Consider the following 24920-nt stretch of genomic DNA (forward strand, 5'->3'; position numbering starts at 1 on the left):
ATCTCCTGAACCTCTTCTCATTATGGCTTTTCATCACCACCTGCAATTCAACTATTTGTGTGAGGACACTTGCCAGTGTATGTCCTCTACTTCCACTGTCTTCTGTCCTCTTTCGCCACCATGACATATTGGATTCCTGATGCCTGAGCTGTAAATTCCCCACATATGCCCAGGAGTAGATGCCCGTCTTCGTGGAATCTCGGCACGGCCATCATGCCAGGTGGCATTTGCTGTGGCTGAGCCCCTGATCTGAAAGGGTGGCATCAGGGCGGATGACTCGCAATGAAGTGGACAAAGTCATCTTTTGCTGGGGACCGAATGGCGCCACCAGTTTCTAAGAAGGGATAGATCAAATACAATGCTGACAGGTACGACCATAAATTGTTTCCCTCCATTGCTACACCATGAGAGGAACGTAGGGCTACAGAAAGAAGGTAGCCATATTGGCTTCTGTTTTTAGTCTGTAGCATAATGGATGGGGACTCCTTTCAACCTACAAAGCCTCAGTTTTTTGTTGAACATCTTGAGGATAAGTTTGGGAAAGTGACAGCGCTGTCCAAGATGTGAAACAGCGCAGTCTTGATTCAGACAGCATCCCCAGCGCAATTCCAGGCGCTACTCGCCTGTGACAAGCTAGGTGGTATTTTTGTTCCTGTCGCTCCCTGTAAAAGTCTCAACATGGTCTAGGGGATTATTTTCCATCACGACCTGCTCTTGCAGTCTTGATGATGAGCTCTGTGCCAATTTAGAATGGCGGGGTGTTCATTTCATCTGACACATTTACAGGGGATCCAAAGACAACAGGGTTGCTACTGGTGCCTTCATCTTGACCTTTGAGGGTGATTCATTGCCCGAGGAGGTCAAGGAGGTGGTTTAACGCTGTGACGTTAAACCATATGTCCCTCCTCTACGTGCTGCTTTAAGTGCTGGAAATTCAGGCTCATTTCTTCCCGCTGCACTTCCAGGGCCACATGTTGAAGCTGCGGACATCCACTGCACCCACATACTCCATGTGCGCCTCCTCCCACTTGTATCAACTGTGGAGAGCACCACTCATCCTGCTCGCCAGACTGCACAGTGCTCCAAAAGAAGCGGAAAATCGTGGAGTACAAGACCCTGGACTGGTTGACTTACCAAGAGGCTAAGTGTAAATTTGAAAGATTACACCCCACTCAGTTGACGTCCACATATGCTGCAGCTACTTCATCATCGCTGTCCCAAGTGCCAGTAGTTCCACACTCTGTGCCACAAACAGTGGGCCCTCCTGGCCACTAGAATACATCTGCCTCCTTGGTGGTAAGGAGAAAATCTTCTTCCATTGCTACTTCAGGAGCAATACCCCATCAAAAGCAGGGACCATGGGTCCCCTCCCCCCAGCCGGAGAAGCAGCAGCCTCCTCCAGCTCCTCTTGTGCAGAAGGGGTCCCTTGGGACTCTCTCTTCCAAGGTCTCCGATAGTGCCACAGCGGACACTCGCCAGTGGCTAAAGGAGTCAAAAGCTGCTGGACAAAGAGCTTCACGGTCCTCCTCCATGCCTGAAGCTACTTCGGAGAAGTCCTCACAGCAAGCCCATAAAAATAAGCGAGAGGGCAGCCAAATGAAGAAGAAGAAGAAGAAGAAGAAGAAGAGGAATGCTAAGATACAGGACTCTCTGGTGGCCCCAACACCACCACTCCCTACCGGTTCTGCATCTGAGGATGAGGTGGAGATTTTTAGCGTCCCCTGAGGACCTGGTTCTCACTGATGCCTCATCTGCAATGGGAATGGATACCAATACCCAATTGCTAGCAGCAGGTGGCCCTGAGGTGTAAACTACCTCCTTGCGTGCTTCATGCCTTCCCAGCCTCAGAAAAAGTCATCCTCCAATGGAATTGCTGCGGTTTATACCACCATCTGGCTGAGCTATGGCAACTCTTAAGCTGTAGATGTGCTTCCTGCGTTGCCCTCAAAGAAACCTGGTTCCCGGCAATGCGGGACTCCTGCCCTCCGCGCCTATAGGGGATATTACAAGAACCATAGCGAATAAATAGACTGCCAGGTGTAGTTTTCATCTATGTCCTGAACTCTGTTTGTAGTGAACATGTGCCCCTTCAAACTCCTCTTGAAGCTGTGACTGTCAGGATAAGGACGGCACTGAAAATCACTGTCAGCAATGTGTATCTTTTTCCAGATGGTGCAGTACCCCTGAATGTACTGGCTGCAGTGATTCAACAACTCCCTAAACCTTTCCTACTTTCAGGAGATTTTAATGCCCATAACCCCTTGTGGGGTGGCACCATGCTTACTGGCTGAGGTGGTGTCGAAAATTTACTGTCTCAACTTGACCTCTGCCTTTTAAATGCTGGGCCCCCCACACATTTCAATGTGACTCATGTTACTGACTCTGCCATTGATTTATCACTTTGCAGCCCAGGACATCTCCCATCTGTCCATTGGAGAGCTCATGATAACTTGTGTGGCAGTGACCACTTTTCAATCTTCCTGTCACTCCCCCAGCATCATACCTATGGATGCCTACCCAGATGGGCTTTAAATAAAGCAGACTGGGAAGCTTTCACCTCTACTGTCACTGCTGATTCTCCAACACATGACGACGTCAATGTGGTAGTTGAGAGAGTCAGCAGAATGATCATTTCTGCAGCGGAAAATGCAATCCTTTGTTCCTTAAGGTGCCTCCAGCGAAAGACAGTACGTTGGTGGTCGCCAGAAATTGCTGAGGCCATTAAAGACCTTAGGCAGGCCCTACAGCGACGTAAGTGGCACCCTTCCGTTGAGCACCTAATAGCATTTAAACGGATCTGTGCCGGCATTTGCCAGCTTATAAAAAGACGGAATCAGGAGTGTTTGGAGAGGTATGTCTTGACCATTGGCTGCCATATGTCACCTTCCCAAGTCTGGGCGAAGACCAGACATGGTTTTGGGTACCAGACTCCAACAAGATTCCCTGGCATTAACATCAATGGCGTGTTATCTACCGACTCCAACGCCATTGCTGAGCACTTTGCTGAACACTATGCTCAACTTTCTGCGTTAGAGAATTACACCCCCCCCCCCCCCCCCCCTTTCACACCCTCAAACGGCGGATGGAAGGGAAGGTCCTCTCGTTCACAACACACCACACTGAACCATGAATGCCCCATTTACAGAATGGAAGCTCCTCAACACCCTTGCACATTGCTCCCACACAGCTCGTGGGTGAGATTGGATCCACAGTCAGATGATTAAACATCTCTCGTCCAACTACAAGCGACATCTCCTCGTCATCTTCAACTCTATCTACTCTCTACTCTGCCCCCTGCCCCTCGCCACAGCTGCACTGTAGGATGTACCATCTGACAGTTGGCAGTTGATAAAGTTCGACAAGTCTGATCAACCGCTCTAGTGCCTTGTGGGTGAGCCAGGTGGCATTGCCTTCTGCTGAGCCTTCATGTGTTGGCACCATGGATGGTTGTACTGCAACAGAATTGTGGTGCTGCTTGTCGTGGCTCGCATCGAGCTCAGGAGGTTTGAGTCAGTCACTGCCTCATCATCCCTTCTCACTGCATTTTTTCAGGGTCTCATATCGCTTTCCTTCCACACCTGTTTCTGTTCGGTGGGCAAGTTGGTGGTGGTCCTGCCCTGAATGTCTTCTGGTGCACATTCAATGGGATAGCCTGCACATAGACGCCATGTGTGGGATATGCTGTAAGGTGGGCCATTTGGCTATGGTTTGTGACAGTTGGTGAGCCGTGGAACAGTTGTCAGAGGCCCTGGTTTTTTCCCTTGTCTCAGAGGCTGTCTGACACTCGACAAGCTTTGTCCCATTGTATTTTCGTTACATTGGTTGAGGATCAAAGTGATAATTCTCAATTTTTGCAAATTATTAGAATGTGGAACAGCAGCTTACGTTGCTAGTGTTTAATTCACTGTTGCCACAGGATATTTTTGGGTTAGACTCCTTTTCTTATTTTTGTTTTCAGGTAGTTGACAAAGTACATTTAGGGTCTCGTGTGGTCCCCTTTCAAAACAGTGATTCTTTACTACTGTTGTACAACAAGTTGTTTGAATATATCCTGGGTCAGACAGATAATTCTGGGGTACGTACCTCCCTTAAGCTGCCAGAAACACCTGAATTTTGTTGCCTCGCCCCATGCACTTCACTGTGTGACAATGTTGTAATGTTGGCAGTACCTTGGTATCATTTCTCCTACTTTGAGCCAGTGGGCCACCTCCTTGGTGATGATTCAGAAGTCAGACAACAGCTTGCACCATAGCAACAGTTTTAAATAGATGGACAACGCCCAATCTGTCACGGACCTGTATCCAATTCTGCATCCAGAGGGTCTGTTGACAAAGTTGTCAGGGGGCCAGTATTTTCCATGCGTTAACTTGTATGACATGTTCCGGCAGTTGTGGTGGAGTGCTACTTCTCAGAATTTCTTAGTGCTTGACATCTGCTTTAGACTCTTATCAGTTTAATCACTTACCCTTTGGAATAACATCAGCGCCAGGAATTCATCAGTGATATTTGATATTTGAAGCAGTTGATTCAGGACATGCCCTCTTGATTATCTGTGACACCTGGTTCATGGAATACAAGAAATAGCATTTACAAAATCTGTGGGCAGTTTTCCCAGCCTTCTTGTGAAAAGCCTTTGTTGTAAATGGAAAAATCTTATCCCCCTCTCCCTAGTCTCCCCAAAAGGTGCATTTTTTTATCCCACATGCTTAACAAAGATCTCATCACTTTAGACAAGCGCATCAAAGCCATCGTGAGCCTGCCAGAACCCAAGAACTTCAAGGCAGTTCAGTCCTTTTGGATGAAATTTCTTAGTATACTGCTTTGTTTCCTCAGGCTGTGCACGTCTTCATCTTCTTAATTGGCTTTGCTGAAAGTGCACCAAATATATGTCGTCTGTGGATTATCAATGCAGACCCTCAAGCAGTGTTGGTGCTCTGCACCCTGTTTGATTTCCTGGGTAAATTGTTAACCTGGCTGCCAGTGGTTCCTAGTATGGCTTTGGTGGACCAAATTCATAATTTGATTGCCAGGAAGCTGTAGTTTCCAAGGTAGGACAATACCTTGGAGCAGATGGTGCTGTATTTTCCTTTGACAGTGTGGGAGGTCATGGCTGCCAACCCCCTTTTCTGGAAAATTGTTTCAGCAGTAGAGACAGGATGGTCTGACCATGCTACTTTGGTACCAGATACATTGTGGTGTATATCTTTTCTGCAGCAAGATCATTTCAACATTGTCCAGGGTATCCTCATCCTGACCACAGTGGAGCAGAGCTGTTGAATGGTCATCCCTCCGTTACGTCCTCACATACTGCAGTTGCTGATTGTGTTGCACTATGGTATGTCCCATATGAAAGGTTTGGTACATCATCACGTCTACTCTCTCCCATGTAGCTCGCCACTCTTTGATGTGCTTGTGTTTGGCTACCACATGGCCCAGGCTTTGCAGCATTTTTTCCCTTCTGTGCTGCATGTCTGTCTTCCTCCTATCCTTTCCCCCTTCCTTTAGAGGACATGTCTAGGATGGTTTTGGGAAGGTGTTTTGCATTTTCAATAATCGATATCAGAACAATATCTCCACAGTTTTTTGTTCCTTTTTTCTTTCTTCGTTTCCCTTCTCCAGTCCTTCCTCAGCTTTGGCATTTGAGATTCCTCTTTTTCTTCTTCCTCCCTGTAGACTTCTGAAGGCCAGCCCACCCATCTGACACATAGCAGGTGACTAGGTACTGCGTAATTCCTGACCCTGGTCAACAGTTAGGGTTTGCACATACCCCTGGTACAGGCTAGGCCCAGGGAAGGGCCTGAACTGCTACCTTCCCAAATTGCCGATTGGTTACTCTGTCAGGTGTTCGGGAGGTGTGAACGATCAGCTAAGGGGGTGAGCCCCCCTCTAAAGGGGCCTCCAGTTGGAAGGAGTGTGCCATTGGAGACACTGGTGATCAAGGGGGATTTTCTTGCAATGAATCAATTCTCATCTTTGCAGTCAGTGTCTACCAAATGTAAACAGAATGAAGCTCCTGATTCAAAGAGCTTCCCAGCTGCACCAAGGTTCCTTGTGGCTTCGTGTACTGAAGATGGTCAATCCTTTGCAACAGTAAAACCATTTCTTATTCAGGAAGGTGTTGACGCAATTGCCGGCCCTGTGAAATATTGCTCTAATTTACACAATGACACTTTGCTTTTGGAGACTGCTTCTGATTGTCAAGCACAACAACTGCTTGCCACTTTGCTCCTCCATGGCTATACTGTTCATGTTGAGGCCGATAGAACTCTGAATTCTTCCCAAGGTGATATTTAACACTACACCGCTCGGTGGTCTGAGTGAGGCAGAAATCCAAACGTACCTATATGATCAGGTGTCACTGCATCAGGTGATGAAAAAGGTAGCTGCATCTTTAGTGCCCGCATGCACTCTTTTTTTCACTTTTGATAGTGGTGCTTCCATCCAACATCAAAGCAGGTTATTAAGTTAACACATCCAACCGTACATTCTGAATCCAATGCGCTGCTACCAGTGTCATTGTTTCAACCACACTCGAATGTCCTGTCAACACCTGGCCAAATGTGTAACATGTGATAGCGATGCTCACAAGGGAAATTATCTGCCTCCTTCACTCTGTTGTATCAACAGCAATGGTGACCATGCTGCCTCCTCTCGTAATTGTCCTGTGTATCTCAATGAGCGGTTTGTCCAGGAGGTCCAGGTAAAGAAAAAGTGCCTTATGAAGGACATGGCCATGCAGACGTGACCTTAAATTCAGCACTGCGGATGTGAAATCACCCAGTGTCATGGAAGCATCACAGTCTCCTCCTCCAGCTGTGCAACAAGCCACCAAACTTTCACCTCAAGGGGCAAAGTCACCAGCTACACAACCTGCAGGCCAGAAAGGACAGAAGGAATACTCCCATGTAGAGTTTTTGGGTCTTTTCAGCCAATAAACATCTAAGTCTTTCTCTGCCAACGGGAAAGGCCCCAAGAAATCAAAGGCAAATGGTTTTCTCCTTCGCTGGCTCTGAGCTCCTCTTCAACGGTGTTGCCACGTGATACCCTCACCTTACATCCTCCATGTCGGCAGAGTGCACCGCCAAGTGTTTTTCTGACCTGGACTCGGCAGACCGGCAGAGGGAGAATGCTGATGCCTCTGTATGTCTCATGGAGCAGGATCCTCCAGCTTCTGCACCCTATAGCAGTGAGTCTTCGAAGGCTGGCATTCAGCAGCCACCAAGGCGACGTCCCTTCATTTTTTCCCTCCTGCGCTTTCCTTGTAATGACTCTCCTCCAATGAAACATTCATGGCCTTCAGTCCAGCAAAGAAGACTTACGACTGCTCTTAGAATGACAGTGTCAGCTTGTATTCCGCCTCCAGGAACAACAAATTGTCCTCAAGACTGCTTTGAGCTCTTGCCTTTCTTCCCAGTTCACTTTGACCTTCCTCCTGAGGACGGCATTCCATCTGTTGGGGGAATCATGCTGCTCATTGAGGATGCTGCTCATTGAGGATGATGTTCATAGTCAATTCATCTCCCGATGTCACCAGGGCAGTCTTCCTCCAGCTTATAGGGGAACTCCATCACCCCTTTGTGCTGCTCAGTGACTTAAATGCGCACCATCCCCTTTGGGGTTCCCCAGAATTTGTCTGAGAGGTGACCTCTTGGCTAACCTTGTCAATCAACTTAATTTCCTCTGCCTTAACACTGGAGCACCCATGTTCCTTTCAGACTCCACTCACATCTATTCCCATTTGGATCTGTCGTGCATTGCCCAGCTTGCCCATTGTCTCTTGAGTGGTCCGTTCTCTCTGACACAAACTCGAACGATCATATCCCGTGTGCTATCCATTTGCTGAATCTCACCCCATTTACATGTACACCCAAATGGCAGCTTACTAAGGCGGACGGGAGGCTTTACTCCTCCCTGGTGACCTTCACCAAACAACATTTCCCGAGTTGTGATGACCAGGTAGAATACCTTACAAAAGTTATCCTTACCACTGCAGAATATTCCATTCCTCACACTTCTTTACCACGCCATGTCCCAGTCCCTTGGTGGACTGCGACATACCATGACTCAGTTCACATACAGAGGTATGCTCTCTGTGTTTTTAACAGTTTTCCTGCGATGGCAAACTGCATTCATTATAAACAGTTGCTTGCACAGTGTTGTCGCGTGGCAAAAAAGCTAGCTGGTTTTCCTTCACTAGTTCTCAGCTCGCTAGTTCATACATTCCAACTGATGATGGCTGTGTTGTTGTCTGTCAGCAGGTGGTGTCACTTTAGAATCACCACTGGTCCTCCCTTGACAGGAACGAGCTCCGGGATATTAAGCTCTCCCAGTGGCTTTGATGACCTCCTCTCGGCCCTCTTGCCGTGAGATCATTTTAGCTTGGTTGCGCATTGGGCACTGTCTTTTTAGCCACTGCCATTTGCTAAGTATTAGTCGCTACCACTTTGTGCTCATTGCCCTCAGCCTTTGAGGGTTTGCCCTTTCCTGATGGAATGGCCTTTTTTTTAACCACTTTTGTTCTTGTTTGTATTTGCCATCTGAGTTATTGACCGATTTAGCAAACAATGCGCGGGCTGTCGATTGCATTTTATTTTTCATCCGTCATAGTAATGTGGCAAAGGACATTTAATCTTCAGGACCTCCATTTCTCTATGATGTATTTTAGAGACCTTTCTCCACATCCCTGTTTTTAGCTGTCTCCTTCCGTCAATTGGGCTTAATGTGTAGTCATTTTTAACTGCTCTTTCTGTTTTCAGGTTCTACGGTTCTGACATGGGCGCATAAGACCCTAGTTGTTTTTGCGTCCTAAAACAAAACAGAACTCACATTTCCGGAAAATCATTTCAGCAGTAGAGACAAGATGTTCTAAGCATACTCCTTCAGTACCAGATACATTGTGGTGTATATCTTTTCTGCTACAAGATCAGTTCAACATTGTCAGTGGTGTCCTCATCCTGGCCACGGTGGAGCAGGGCTGTTGAATAGTCATCCCTTCTATGTTGCGTCCTCGCATACACCAGTTGCTGAATGTGTTGCAGTAGGATATGTCCCATATGAAGGCTTGGTGCATCATCACATCTACTCTCTCCCAAGTGGCTTGTCACTCTTTGGGGGGTTTATGCTTGGCTCCCACAAAGCCCAGCCTTTGCACCATCTTTTCCCTTCTGTACTGCATGTCTGTCCTCTTGATATTCTTCTTCCCCTCCTTTGGGGAACATGGCTGAGATGTTTTTGGAAAAGTGTTCTACATTTTCAGTAACCGATTTCGAAGGATTCTCTCCACTGTTTTTCGTTCCTTTTTTTCATTCTTCGTTCCAGACCCAGGGAGGGGTGATTGCCTGAGCTGCTACCTATCCAAATTGCCAATTGGTTCCTTTGTCAGGTGTTCAGGATGTGTAAACAATCACCTAAGTTGGGTGCGCCCCATCTCCAGGCGGCCCCCAGTTGGAAGAAGTGCGCCATCGGAGACACTGGCAGTAATGGAGGAGTTTCTCACAATGAACCGGTAATCCTCTTCTCAGTCAATGAGGATAACGATTCAAAGACCGTACCAGCTCCACCAGGATTCCTCATGGTTTCAAGTACTGAAGGCGGTCAGCCTTTTGCTACGGTATATCTGTTTATTATTTGGAATGGTGCTGATGCAATTTCTGGCCCTGTGAAATCCTGCTCTTGTTTACACAATGGCACTTTGCTTTTGAAGACTACTTCTGATTCTCAGGCACAACAACTTCTTGCAGCTTCACATCTCTACAGTTGTCATGTTCGTGTCAAGGCCCATTGAATGCTGAATTCTTTCCATGGTGTTATTTACACTAGGCTGCTTGATGGTGACCGAGGCAGAAATCCGAATGTACGTCTCTGATCAGGGTGTCATTGCAGTCCATTGGGTGATGAAAAAGGTAAATGCATCCTTAGTGCCCACACGCTCTTTTTTTCTCAATTTTAATAGAGTGATGCTTCTGTCAAAGATCAAAGCAGATTATGAACTTACCGCAGTGTGACCATACGTTCTGAACCCAATATGCTGCTACCAGTGTCATCGGTGCAACCACACTCAAATATCCTGTCGACACGTGGCGAAATGGCAGGGATGCTTACAAGGGCGATTGCCTGCTATTTCTCCCTGCTGTACCAACTGCAGTAGCAACCATGCCACCTCCTTCTGATATTGTCTGCTGTATCTCAATGAGCAGGCTGTCTAGGAGATCCGGGTGAAGGCAAAATGCCTTACCCAGTAGTTTGCAAGTTGTCAGCTAGTTGGAAACCCTGCATTCTACCATCCGGCACTAACACTGCTGTTCCTGCTACGTTTTGCTCCATGAAGGACGTGGGCACACGGACATGTGACCTCAAACTGAGATCCGCGGTTGTGAAATCGCCCAATGTCATGGGCATCTGTGTCTCCTCCTCCCGCTGTCCCCCTCAGGGGGCTCAGCACTTAGCTGCTGGGTACGGGCTTGGCGACCCCGGGGCCCCTGAGTTGGGGACTGGGAAGCGCCACCAGTCCTCAATACCGTAAGCTCAGAGCGTGCTTCAACGACCACCATAAGGCATGACGGTGGAACGTTGTATGGTACAGAGCCCGGGGATCTTGGCTTAACTGCCTGGGTCGTGAGGATGGTATAAACCTCTATAAAAAATCCCTCAATCTCAAGGTGTGCTGCATGCCGAGGAGACGAATGGCTGTTGAGGTTGAACAGTTGCTAGCGGGCGTCCTCTGGGGAACCTGCCGGCCCCCGGTTGTATTAGGCTTACCCAGGCAAGCGGGGCTCTGTCTGGGTGGACATTCCTTTCCCTAGCTGCTCGTGGGACGACTATGAAAAGAAATACGAATAGTGCGCAAGCACGAGTCTCTAAGAAAGGAAAGTTCAATGCTTTAAAGTATGACCCCCAATTGTTCCCTTCCCTGCCCACACCAGGGGAGGAGTGGTGGTCTAAATTACCTGGTGAGACGTATTCTCCTCGATTTCTCATTTGCAGACGAACAGATGGGGACTCATTTCTGACCACAAAGCCTCAGTTTTTTGTGGAAAATTTAGAGGTCAAGTTTGGAGAAGTTGAGGGCATGTCTAAAATGAGGTCTGGAGCAGTCCTCATACAGACAGCATCTCCAGCACAGTCACGGGCATTGCTTGCTTGTGACAAGCTCGGTGATGTTGCAGTCTCCATTACGCCTCATAAGAGCCTCAATATGGTTCAGGGACTTATTTTTCATCGTGACCTGTTGTTGCAGTCTGATGACGAGCTCCGTGCAAATCTGGAACGCCACAGTGTCCACTTTGTACGACGTGTCTTCAGGGGACATAAAGATAGTAGGATCGCCACCAGCACCTTCATCTTGGCTTTCGAGGGTGACACCCTGCCCGAGGTCAAGGTGATGATATATCGATGTGATGTTAAGCCTTTCGTCCCTCCTCCCATGCGCTGCTTTAAGTGCTGGAGGTTTGGGCATATGTCATCGAGATGTGACGCCAACCCTACCTGTCGGGATTGTGGACGTGCCTCCCACCCCAAAGTCCCATGTTCGCCACCCCCTGTTTGTGTCAACTGCGGACAGAAACATTCACCTCGCTCGTCAGACTGCGCCATTTATCAAAAAGAACGGAAGACTATGGAGTATAAAACCTTGGACAGGCTCACTTACACAGAGGCTAAACGCAAGCATGACCGACCTCACCCTGTTCGCATTTCATCGACGTATGCTGCAGCAGCTTCGATGTCACCATCCCTGGTGATGAGCCCCCAAGCTCAGCCGCTTTTTGTGGTCCCTCCAGCCCGGCCGTCTATTCCTGCCCCCCCTGGTAGTTGGGGAACACCCTCTTCCGTTGCTCCCCTGTTATCAACATCGGGAGTAACAACCCCTCCTTCTTTGGGGACTTCAGTCCCCACCTCTGAGCTGGAGAAATGCCCACCTCCTCTGGCTCCCCTCGTGTGGAAGGGATCGCTTGGTGCCCTCCCTTCCACAGTTACTGCCCCTCCAGATGTCAGCCAGTGGCTGTAAAAGCCACCACCTGAGGGCCATAGGGCTTTCAGGTCTTCCTCAGTCCATGAGACTGGGTCAGAGAAGCCTACCCAGCCTGATAAACTAAAGGACAAACACGACCCTACCAAAAAGAAGAAAAAGCAAAAGGAGGAGGACACAGAGACAGAAAAGGAGTTCACCACTGGACCTGAAGATGATGTGGAGCATCTAGCGTCCACTCAGGAGCTAGATGTTGCTCGACCCGCAGCTCCTATGGAAGTTGATCAGGCTACTTCGCAATCGGTGGCGGCGAGCGCTTCTAAGGCGTGACCTATCCCCCCAGGTCCTTTCATGTCTTCACAGTTGGATACCATTATCCTTCAATGGAATTGCCATGGTTTTTTCCACCACCTCACTGAGTTGAAACAGCTTTTGTGCCGCTTCCCTGCCACTTGTCTGGCCCTACAGGAAATCTGGTTTCCTGTTCGGCAGACCCCCTCCCTCTGTGGCTACCAGGGTTACTATAAGAACCGCATAGAATATGACAGGGTGTCTGGCGGTGTCTGTGTTTATGTTCTTGCCACTGTTTCTAGTGCCCCAGTGCCACTTACACGGCTCTCGAGCCTGTGGCTGTTAGAATTCGGGCAGGAATGAAGCTTACCATCTATTCCCTCTACCTTCCCCCGGATGAGGTTGTCCCTTTTGCTGACCTAGCTGCCTTGTTCGCCCAGCTCCCCCCCGCCATTCTTCCTTTTGGGGGACTTTAATGCCCACCACCCTTTATGGGGTGGGGCCCATATCTCGGGGCCAGGGTAGGAATATTGAGGCTCTCTTGGCACAGCAGGACATCTGCCTCCTTAACACTGGAGCTCCCACATATTTTAGCTTGACTCATGGCACATACTCGGCCATTGACCTCTCTCTTAGTAGCCCAGGTCTTCTTCCATACCTCAGTTGGAGGGTCCACAACGACCTCTGTGGTAGCGACCACTTTCCTATCCTGCTTTCTTTTCTTCAATCCCAACCCTCTGATCAGCTGCCACGATGGTCTCTTCGTGGAGCTGATTGGGCAGCCTACACCTCAGCTACTATGGCCAGTGCTCCGCTTCCTGGTGACATTGATTTGGCAGTGGACGAGGTCACTATGGCCATTGTTTCTGCTGTTGAGGCAACTATCCCCTGTTCTTAAAGTACCCTAAGGTGTAAGTCAGTCCCTTGGTGGACACCAGAGATTTCAGAAGCTATCCGGGACCGCCGGCGAGCCCTGCAATGACACCGGCGTCACCCTTCCCTAGAGAATCTGGTTGCCTTTAAATGGCTGCGGGCCCGGGCTCGGCGGTTAATCTGGCGGAGCAAGCAGGACTGCTGGTTACGATATGTTGCCACCATAGGTTCTCGCACCTCCCAATCTCAGGTGTGGTCGCGTGTTCGGCGCAATTTTGGCTTTCGCCCTCATGCGTCTGTCCCTTCCCTTTCTCTTCAGGGTACACTTTGTACTGACACAATCGCCATCGCCAAACATCTGGCAGAGCACTTCACTCGTAATTCCGTGACAGCAGGCTACAGCGCAGAATTCTGTGCCGTTAAAGAGCATGCACCTTTAGGAACGATACAACACCCCATTTAGTGAATGGGAGTTCCAAAGTGCCCTTACAGCTTGCCGCAATACCTCTCCAGGTCCAGACCGAATTCACAACCAATTTCTTCGCCTTCTCTCGGTGCACTGTCAGGGTGAATTACTCGCCCTGTTTAACCGCATCTGGATGGAGGGCATTTTCCCAACTCGTTGGCAGGATAGTGTTACCATCCCGGTGCTGAAACCTGGTGCAGATCCGTTGGTGGTTGATAGCTATCGCCCTATCAGCCTTACCAACGTTATGTGCAAACTCCTGGAATGGATGGCGAGTCGGCAGTTCAAGTGGACCCTTGAAGCTCGGGGCCTCCTGGCCCAGCAACAGGGGGGGCTTCCGTCAGGGCCGCTCAGCGATCGACAATTTAGTTTCGCTAGAGTCGGCTATTCATACAGCTTTCACTCGGCGAGAACATCTAGTTGCTGTTTTCTTTGATCTTTGGAAGGCGTAAGATACCACCTGGCACCATCATATCCTTGCTACGCTGCATGAATGGGGCTTACGGGGTCCACTTCAGATTTTTCTACGGAATTTTCTCTCCAATTGCTCCTTTTGGGTTAGAGTTGGCACTTATTTTAGCTCTGATCATATTCAGGAGAACGGTGTCCCGCAGGGCTCGGTTCTCAGTGTTTCCCTCTTTTTGGTGGCGATTAGTGGTCTTGCAGCTGCGGTGGGCTCATTGGTCTGTTCCTCTCTTTATGCCGATGACAATGTCTTTATTACAGTTCCACAAGCATCAGTGTCGCTGAACGGCGGCTGCAGGGAGCTATCCGTAAGGCACATTTTTGGTCATCCAACCATGGTTTTCAGTTCTCAGCCTCTAAGACCCGAGTGATGCATTTCTGTCATCGTCGAACGGTCCACCTCCATCCAGAGCTCTACCTTGCCAATGAACTCCTTCGTATTGAGGAGACGCATGTCTTTCTTGGCATGCTGTTTGATGCTCAGCTCACTTGGACACCTCATCTTCGTGAGCTTAAACAACGGTGCTGGCGGGACCTCAACATCCTTCACTGCATCAGCCACACCGTTTGGGGGGCTACATGAGCAACCCCCCTACAGCTGTATAAGGCCTTAGTCCAGTCCCATCTCGACCACGGGAGCGTGGTGTACGACTCAGCAGCACCTTCAACGTTGCAGATCCTCAACCCGATTCTCCATTGTAGCATCAGACTGGCGACAGGTGCCTCCCGCGCTAGTCCAGTGACTAGCCTTCTTGTAGAAGCTGGAATCCCTCCCCTACGATTCCACCAACAGCAGTTGCTTGCGTCATACATCGCCCGCGTCCATGCTTCACCCGACCACCCAAACCGCAGGCTCCTTTTTCCATCTTCTGCACTACCCTCCCCGCGACGGCAGCCTAGGTCGGGTCTTCCAATCGCGGTCTGTGTTTGTTCCCTTTTCTCGTCACTCGAGTCCTTTCCCTTTCCACCATCCTTCCGGTCTTCTTCTACCCCTCCTTGGTCCCTCCCTTGCTTGTGGCTTTGCTTGGATTTGTCCTGCGACTCCAAGTCCTCCGTTCCACCTGCCAGCCTTCGTCAACAAATCATGGCTGTTCTTGCCTCATTTCGTGGTGCAGATGTAGTCTACACCGATGGTTCTGTGGTTAACGGATGCACTGGGTTTGCTTTCATCCACGGCGACTACGTTGAGCGGCATTCCCTGCCTTGTGGGAGCAGTGTTTTCACTGCGGAGCTGGTTACTCTTAATCGTGCACTCGCTCACCTACCCTCCTGCCCTGGGGAGTCATTTGTCATCTGCAGTGACTCCCTGTGTGGATTGCAAGCACTCGACCAGTGTTTATCTCGGGACCCTTTGGTTCAAAATGCTGTTTCTGCTCTCGCCAAGTGTTGTCATTCAGCGACGTTTGCGTGGACCCCGATCTTGGTCTCGTGGGAAGACGATTAGAGTGAATTGATTTGACCATCCAGATCGCCTGACAAGAATCCCATTGAATAATAATGGGAAATAATCGAGAGGTCAGTTCGTGCATAGGATCCTGCACTGGCAACACTTTTGCAACACCCATTTGGATGAACACTTGGTAACAGTGTGGTTTTTTAAATTAAAACACAAAAGGTTGTTATGTTTGGACTTTATTTCTGTTGTTCTAATGTGGTACATTTACTTTTTTGACCTTATCATAAATTATGGGAACGCATGCTGTTACTGCATGAACAACCATAATAACCTCTTTAATGTAATAAATGCTCAAATTGATGTCCTCCAGCTTCAATGCATTTGGCAATATGTGTAATGAAATTCCTTTCAACAGTGAGTAGATCTTCTTGAGCATTTGTCGCATGTGCATTGACAATGCGCTGATGCATGTTTTCAGGCGTTGTCGGTGGATCACGATAACAAATATCTTTCAATTTTCCCCAAAGAAAGAAGTTCAGAGATGTAAGGTCCGGTGAACGTGCAGGCCATAGAATGGTGCATCTACGACCAATCCACTTGTCATTAAATGTTTTATTTAATAGTGCTTCAACTGCACGCATGCTATGTGCCAGCCATCCATCATGTTGAACGTACATCACCATTCTGTCATGAAGTGAAACATCTTGTTGTAGAATCAGTAAAATATTAATTAAGAAATTGGCATACATTGCACCGTTCAGATTGCCATTGTTAAAATAAGGTCCAATTAGATATCCTCCCATAATTCCACAGCATACATTAACCCACCAGGTTCGCTAATGTTCCACTTGTTGCAGCCGTCATGAATTTTCTGTTTGCCTAATATTGCATATTATGCCAGTTTACGTTGCCTCTATTTGTGAATGATGCTTTGTCACTAAATAGAACCCTTGAAGAAGAAAAACCTATTATCGCCTCGTAATTTATTTTGTGCCCAGTGGCAAAAATTTATATGACATTCAAAATCATCGCCATGCAATTCCTGGTGCATAGAAATATGGTAAGGGCGAAATGTATGATGTAGAATTCTCAAAACTGATGGTTTTTGAAATTCCTGATCCCACTCAATTTGTCTGCTACTGATGTGCAGATTAGTCTAAACTGCAGCTAAAACACTTATTTGGGCATATTCATTTGTTGCAGTTCTTGGTTGCGTGCCTTCCGCATAATTATTATGACTGGACAAGCATATTATCATACCTAATTTAAGTAATGCATTGCACACAGTGCTATTGGGTACGTTGCTACATTTGTGAGAATATTACAGTGCCGTCCATTATAAAGTGAAACAAATGTTCCAAATCAAACATTCCTCTTTATTTACGTACTGTATGAATATGTAATAAAAATGGGGGGTACCTATTTTAAAATGCAATTTCTGTCAATTTGACCTATGGCAGCACCATCCGTAACGCCGTCTTTTTCTCCCCGTTTTGTTGCATGACACTAATTTTGTGAGATACTTAGCCCAGTCAGAGCGAGCCTATTATCGCCTCGTAATTTATTTTGTGCCCAGTGGCAAAAATTTGTATGACATTCAAAATCATCGCCATGCAATTCCTGGTGCATAGAAATATGGTGGGGGCGCGCGCACACACACACACACACACACACACACACACACACACACACACACACACACACACACACACAGGGTGTAAATTAAGTCAGGGAACACTTTCAATTATTTATTGCACAAGAACCAAACATTGTACACATATCATACATATGTCATTTTGAAGAGAAACCCTGAAAGTTTTTTTGTCATATATACTGCCACAGCATAGTTTGGTAATTTGCCGATAGTCAACGCTAGACGCAAACACAGCGAGTTCAGGTGCGGAGCGAGCTTTCTGTGTGTTGGAGTTCAACAAAAACAAGTGTGCTCCAGCTATTCAATGGATGTTTAGAACCAAGTACGGTAAGAAGCCACCAACAAGGAAGGCCATTTACCACTGGCACAACAAATTCATTAAGATGGGTTGCTTGTGCCCTGCAAAGAGAGGAGGACATCCCAGTGTGAGTGAAGTGTATGTGGAGTGCAGATGAGAGACATTCACAAGGAGCTGACTATTGGCAAATTACCTAACTACGCTGTGGCAGTATACATGAAGAAAAAAAGAAAAAAAACCTTTCAGGGTTTCTCTTTAAAATGACATATGTATGATGCTGTACAATGTGTAGTTCTTGTGCAATAAATAATTGAAAGTGTTCTCGGACTTTATGTGCACCCTGTATATACACACTTAGTCCCAGAAAAATATCTGTTTTGTTTATAGTTACAGCACCATTACATATTTACCATGAAGAGTAGTCAAATGGTTTCAGTTATCATCACAAGAAAATTAAGTATGTAACAAATTGGTTTGTTTGTAGAAGTGGTTCACACTGAAATCCGTGCACCACAGTACCATAGCACACTGCAAGAGAACCCAAAACAAATGTCGTGGCCCCCGTTGATAGAGCAGGGATGGGCTGCAACATTTGTTTTGACTTCTCTTGCAGCATGCTACGGTACTCCTGTACAGGGATTTCAGTGTGAACCAGGTCTGCAAACATGTGCCTGCAAAAAAAATAAAAATTTAATTGCTTAACATTACTTATTTGAATTTATAACTAAAGCTTTGTGAGTACCTCTTGTATATAGCTTTCTAATAAAGCGGAAGCTACATTCCTGCAAGCACTCTTACTGCAATGTGTTATTTATAGTTAGTTATTTCATATGTAATGTATTGCAGTAATTAATTAAAATTATAAAAATAATAAATCATGCTATCTAGTTTATGTAATTTTCTTTTTTTTTTTTTTCACTGTAGGTCTGAAGGTGTAGAGACTGTGCAGCTTTCAGAACAGAATGTTAATCCCGGTAGTGAGAAGACTGGTCCACAAGACTTTGAGCTTCGAAAAGTGCTTGGTAAAGGTGGTTATGGTAAAGTGTTTCAGGTTCGGAAGGTGACAGGCAAAGATGCTGGTACCATATTTGCCATGAAAGTGTTGCGGAAAGCTTCTATTGTCCGAAACCAAAAAGACACTGCACATACAAAGGCTGAGAGAAATATACTGGAAGCTGTGAAGGTACCAGTGAAAATAAAATTGAGTATAAAAGATTCATTCCTTCAATCAGAGTGGTAGAATGTGTGTTTGCTTTTTGAAAACTGTTCCAAAATAAAGTTGAAGAAAGTTGTTTTAATCATTAAATTTACTGGTAGCTTCTGTTTAATTGCAATAAAAAGAAAATAATGTGAAAAAAGATTATTTAGTATGGTCATGAGTTGATTTTTGCAGTGAAAAAGAATGTGGTTAAGTTTAGAGTGAGGCAGTTTTGTCATGTGGTTTGGTAAGTACAGACAAACAAATGTAGACAAGATTTTTATCATAGCTACGTTAAAATAAGGGGATCTGTTTGTGTTTGGAAGGAGGGCAGGCAGAGAAAAAACGAGGGGCATAGGAGAAACAGTGGCGGATACAGAAAAACTTATAGGAGGGGGCACTAAAGATATCTTGCGCTACCTTTACTTTTACCGTAATAAAAAATTATCAAGTCACATGCAAACTTTAAGAAAGCTTTATTTAAACTGATTATTCACATATAGAAGACAATGCCATCTTATGATATAAAAAGAGTTAAAATTGTGATCCTCTTCCTTAAATGATAAATTCTGTGTGTCTATTCCTCCTGACAAATTGGTTAATTAAATCTTCTATTGGACAATCAATGTCAGGGCGAGTGTTCAACAGAGCTAAGCCATTATGTCGAGCCTCCTTCATTGTCGACCTAAGCCATGTCTTTGTACGCCGCATTGTTGAAAAACTTCTTTCTACTGTGGTAATAGATGCATGCAGACAAGCGAATATTTTGTACGACGTGCGAAGTAGGAGAGTTAGAGCTAGGACAAACAGAAATGCTTGCATAACAGAATCATGATCATTAAGGGTGTTTATGCTTGTTTGCTTGTGTTAAAGAATCTCTCCTATTAGTCTCTTTTTTAATCACAAAGAGTGATTTTTCATCAGAGAACAGTAGTTCAGTTAAGCACTGATTCAGTTTATGTTCCAGATCATTATCATGTTTCAGTAGTTGTGAGGGCAAAAGTACGTTGAATTTGAAATGATAAATATTGTATTTTCTTCAGCAAAACGTTCTCTCACATCCGTCATAACGTGGTCCTGTGTTGGAATAAAAACAGTTCTTTTCCAATATGTAATAGCATCATCATTATGATTGCAGTTTCCCCTGTGTATTTGTCTGCCGGTAAGACGAGGAACACTTATCTAGACATCTGACTCTTCCATAAATCCTTTCATCTCTTCAACAGTACGAACAAAGAGCTATCAGCATTAGCTCTCGTGCTGTCGTACACCTTGAGTGTCGAATTTAATTTCGCTTTTGCCATTCCGATGTCCAAGCTAGGGTCTTGTAAGATTTTGATGACTGGATATATTATGCTCATAATATCACTCAGTGTGAAGAGAGCAATGATAAACTCACAATAACACCATCATTTCACTCAACCTACCTTGTTTGACAATGTGGCGGAAGCGAATGTTTTAGGTGACGCTTCATTGTTACGAACCACTTGCTAGACGCTGTAAAGAACGGCACTACTACTTCAATAGTACCAAGTGAGTTTCTTGCACTTGTAACTTTGCACTATGAGAGACAGTGAGGTTGAGCTGATGACTTCGACACGGTGCTACTTATGCATTGGTAGCTTTCTTTTTTATTGTAGCCACAGCTCCTGTCAATCCTGACATATTAACTGACTTATTAACATCACAGCCTGTACTCACAGAGTTCTCCAGTGACAGAGAAAGGCTTTCCATTCTCCTTAGAATCATAGTACCTAGTACTTTACCAGTAATGCTATGCTCTTCGTCTTGACTCTCTCGAGGTTCATCGTCAATGTTTCTACTACAGCCATTGTCTTAATGGTTGTCAATGAAACCCAAAAATCTGTCGTGTAATTTGCTGTCACCATCAACATCTCTTACAGCTAAACTCATTTAGCACTATGTCCGTAGTCTCCTTGAAGATTATGCTGTAATAATGAGAATCTTTAATTTCCTCCAATATTCTTGATGACATCACTGTTTCATAGCATGAAATAAGTTCTTTACACATTGTTTCACTTATATAAGTGGCATTCGCTTTAGTGGTCTCAAGGTGATGTTTTAGTTGCAAGTCTCCAGCGTCAATTTTAAATCTTAGAAGAGCTCTAAAGCTTTCCTCGTTACTCACTATACTTTCATGATCATTTTCATGTAGACTAATAGACTCCCATCATCTCTATGCCCCCACAGAGAAGTATTTTACTTTCCATGAAATATGATGGTTTTTATTATAGGTCTCTGTTTTCCCTAATGCTTTCCATTCTCCATCTTTCAGTTGATTTATGTCCTAAAGTTCACTGTTGTCTCATGTCACCAATAATAATTTTGCATCTGTTGATGCTTCAACGAGGTATTTGAGCTGAGAATGGGTCTCAAGATCACCATATTTACCAGTAAGTTTGGCGCATTTTGTTAGTGGACCAGTCACTAGTTTCTTGGCAGTAACGGATTTCTTTGCTCGAACCATTTTATTATTCACAAAAATAGAACAGTTAATGCAATGAAGTCCCAATTACCTTGTAAGAACATTCAACCCGTACCATCTTGTTGTGCTCGGAAGTAGGAAAGCTATAACCTTTTTCAGGTTTCCTTGGGGCTGTTGAGAAGCTTGTGTTTTATATCATCACTAGTATTTCCTGATGCTAATATATCCAAATAATTGCCAGTATCCGTGGGATGAAAGGAATCAGTCGATGAACTTTGTTGTGGAAGTTTCGACAAAGTGCTGGGCTCTGCCTGTACATCTGGTGGTGTTTTTGTGGGTGAATGGTGTCCAGTATCCTCAGATGTTTCTACTTTTCTTCTTATTACACACAATGATTCATTTTACTATATTGTTATGGCGTAGGTAAATTAGATTCAAATTATTCTAAAATAAACACTTTATTCACACTGAAAAATGCAACACTAGTACACTTAGCACTAAAACACACACAGTCACAATCCACATATTTCTAACCTCACTAGTTACAACATTGACTGAAGTCCATGGTAATAGCCAATAATCACAGTTGTTCACTTTTTATCACTTCAAAGTTATCTCGACAATTGTAGCTTTCAAACTGACTACCTGACAGCGACTCTGCTTTCCTTATATATGTGGCTCAGTTGTTTAGAGAACATTGGCTACCAGAATGTTCACTTCCAGACTTCTATGGAGTGTGAACAAATACCTACCGTGAAAGCGACAAGCCAATATGTACCTTATGATGTATAATATAAGGGTGAGTTTCCAATGAGGATGTCGTCTGGCAATTGGTGTGTGGAACTTTTATTGTCGATTCCGTTCCTTTCTAGTGCGTTCGAAGGAGAGCCTGTATAGTAACAATTCATTTTTAGGACTCTTCTCGAAAGTCACTATTACTGGACATATACGCATCAATAATGTCCCATACCTAACTTGTAATACACTTGATAACTCGATTAAGTTGAGCTGACTGATGAAAGAAACGAACGAATAGCATGCGGGCTGGGTGGCAAGGGGGGCAATGTGGGGAGCCCCACAAGGGGTGGGTGCGCGACCCGCTTGCTCCCCACCTCCTCCCGTCCCCCCTCCTCTCCCCTCCCATGTGCATATGCCACTGAGGAGAACTCAAGCATTTCCAGCAGGGTTGTTATGATATGGCTGTCTCTGATGATGGGGTAGGATGAGCCTTTGCTAGAACTGGAGTAGAATGTATTGGGTTGGTGAATCAGGCAGGTCTGGCACATGAATCTTCCACGGTGATATGTGGCAAGGGATTGGGATGAGAATGGCTTAGTGATGGACTAGGATGTTGTGTAGGTTGGGTGAATGATGAGATACCTCTTCAGGAGGCATGAGAACGATCTTGGATAGGGTACCCCTCATTTACGGGCCTTCTTATAAATAATCAAAGTGCTGCTGAAGGATATTGTTCTGTTACTCCACTTGATTATCCTTTTGGGCTCAATCTCTGCTAACCCACTGATCCCATACCTCAACCCATGTATCCATGTCATCTTCATAAGCCGCACCTTACCCATGTGCTACATGCCTAGCTTATGCACCTGCCACCTCTGTCTTCTGAAATTCCTAGCCTGCACTCCTGCCTCCCTGTGAGCCACTGCAGAGGCCACCGATTGGGAGATACACCAAATACAGAAAATCATCCAGGAATGACCAATGGTCTGGCTAAGGCCACAAGGACATTAATAGCAATGAGGTAAAGGAGGACGGCTAATACAAAGCCCTGTGTAACTTCATTCTCGTGGGTCTGCTCAGAGCTCACAACAGTGCCATCCCAAACTCTGAATGACCAGTTGGACATGAACTGGCCAATAAAAATCAGGAGAAGGGAGGGGGGGAAGGGGTGGGGGGGAGACACCACTCATAGAGTTTAAGCAGGATGTGGTGGTGCCAAGCTGTGTCATAGGCCTTATGAAGATAAAAGAAAACTGCAACAAGATGGCAGTGCTGAGAAACGGCGTGCCGAACTGCAGCTTCCAATCGAAGTGAAGTGGATGACAACGAGAGATCCTCCCTCCCAAAAGCTTCTCCAGTAAAGGGAGAAAAGGTCCTGAAATTCAAGGACCCAACTGAGCCGAGAAGTCACCATCCACTCAAGTAACTTGCAGGGGACAACGGTCCAACTGGTAGGCCAGTAACTATTAAAGGACAATGTATTATTGCTGAGCTTAAGGACAGGAACCACAATATTCTCTCTCCATTGTGAGGGGAAAATGCCTTGGAGGAAATATTGTCGTTGTGGAGCACTGAGGTGTTGAAGCAATTGGTTATGGATGGACTCACAGCCAGGGGCTGAATCGTGAGAAGAAGAGAGGTGCTGAAGAAGTTCCCATTCAGTGAAAGACTCATTGTAGTTTTCTGCCTGACAAGGGGTAAAAAATTAGTAGGAAGCTTCAGCTCGCTGTTTCCAGATGAAAAAGGCAGCTGGATAGGAGACTGATGACAATACTATCCAAAAATAAGTCATGAGGCGTTCCACAAGAACTGATGGATCTGTACGAAGGCCACCTGGAAGGGCAACACCCAGAACAGAAGAGTGCCGCTGACAACATTGGAGTGTGCTGAAGGTGCAGAAGAACCTGGGAGGAGACCAAGCATTCCCAACGCATCTGCTTGCTCTGTTTTGATAAGTAATGAGCTTTGGCGTGAAGTCATTTAAAGATAATAAGCCCGGTGGAGGATGGGTGCTGCTTAAGATGTTGCAAGATTTGACGACCGTCGTGGACAATGGTGGCGATGGCCAAGCTCCATTGTGGAACTGGTTGACGGCCGACGGAACCCATCGGGTGGGGAATGCCAATGTAAGCAGCGCAAATTATCTTATCGGACGTGTCACGAATGACTTCATCAATACAACCTTACAAAGAAAGTGCAAACAAAATCTGCGAGGAATACAGAGGTCAATCGGCATAATGGAAAACCCCGTGGAGTAACCAGCCATTAGAGGTGGGAAGGGAACAAAAGGAATAATGGGAAGTGGCCACTATTGCACAGGTCAGCATGTGGTAACCAATGTAAGGAAGGAACAAGGAGAAGTGAGTGAAAGACCAATGGTAGAGAGAGTGCTACATGCAGCACTAAAATGAATAGAGAAACCATCATTAAGAAGGCAAAGGTTCTCGTCCACAAGAAATTGGTCAATGAGGAGCTCCTGACTACACAAAAAAAAAAAAAAGCACTGCCCATAAAGAGGAAGAAGGCCAGTGTTCAGTCTGTTTGCTTGCCAGGGAGTCTCATCCGAGATGTGGAGAAGGCCCTGCCGCCAGCAATAGAGAGCACTGGGTGCACCTGACTGCAAATTGTTGCTGATGTCGGAACCAATTACTCCTGCCGTCTGGGTTCAGAGGTCATCCCCAGTTCATACAGGCGGTTGGCGGAGTTGGTGAAGACTGAAAGCCTCGCTCACAGGGTGGAATCTGAGCTAACTATTTCTGGTATTTTTCCCAGAACCGATCACGGTCCTCTGGTTTGGAGCCGAGTGGAAGACTTAAACCAGAGGTTCAGACGATTCTGCAGAGATCTGGGGTGCACGGTTCTCTACCTCCGCAATCGGGTGGAGAAATCTAGAGTCCCCCTGAATAGGTCAGGCGTGCATATAAAATAGAGGGAAACATTCCACGTGGGAAAAATATATCTAAAGACAAAGATGATGTGACTTACCAAACGAAATCGCTGGCAGGTTGATAGACACACAAACAAACACAAACATCACACAAAATTCAAGCTTTCGCAACCAACAGTTGCTTCATCAGGAAAGAGGGAAGGAGAGGGAAATACGAAAGGATGTGGGTTTTAAGGGAGGGGG

The 24920-nt window shown here is 46.1% G+C and overlaps 1 protein-coding gene across 1 annotated transcript in view; it reads left to right on the forward strand.

The window, feature by feature from the left end:
• LOC124613588 (ribosomal protein S6 kinase beta-1) overlaps window positions 1–24920 on the forward strand; it is a 164861-nt gene that overhangs the window by 12344 nt on the left and 127597 nt on the right. Inside the window, exon 3 of the mRNA XM_047142306.1 lies at window positions 18333–18591. Coding sequence (XP_046998262.1) covers window positions 18333–18591 — 259 coding nt within the window. The remainder of the gene's footprint in view (window positions 1–18332; window positions 18592–24920) is intronic.

The sequence above is a fragment of the Schistocerca americana genome, chromosome 1, assembly GCF_021461395.2.
Source record: "Schistocerca americana isolate TAMUIC-IGC-003095 chromosome 1, iqSchAmer2.1, whole genome shotgun sequence".
NCBI lineage: Eukaryota > Metazoa > Arthropoda > Insecta > Orthoptera > Acrididae > Schistocerca > Schistocerca americana.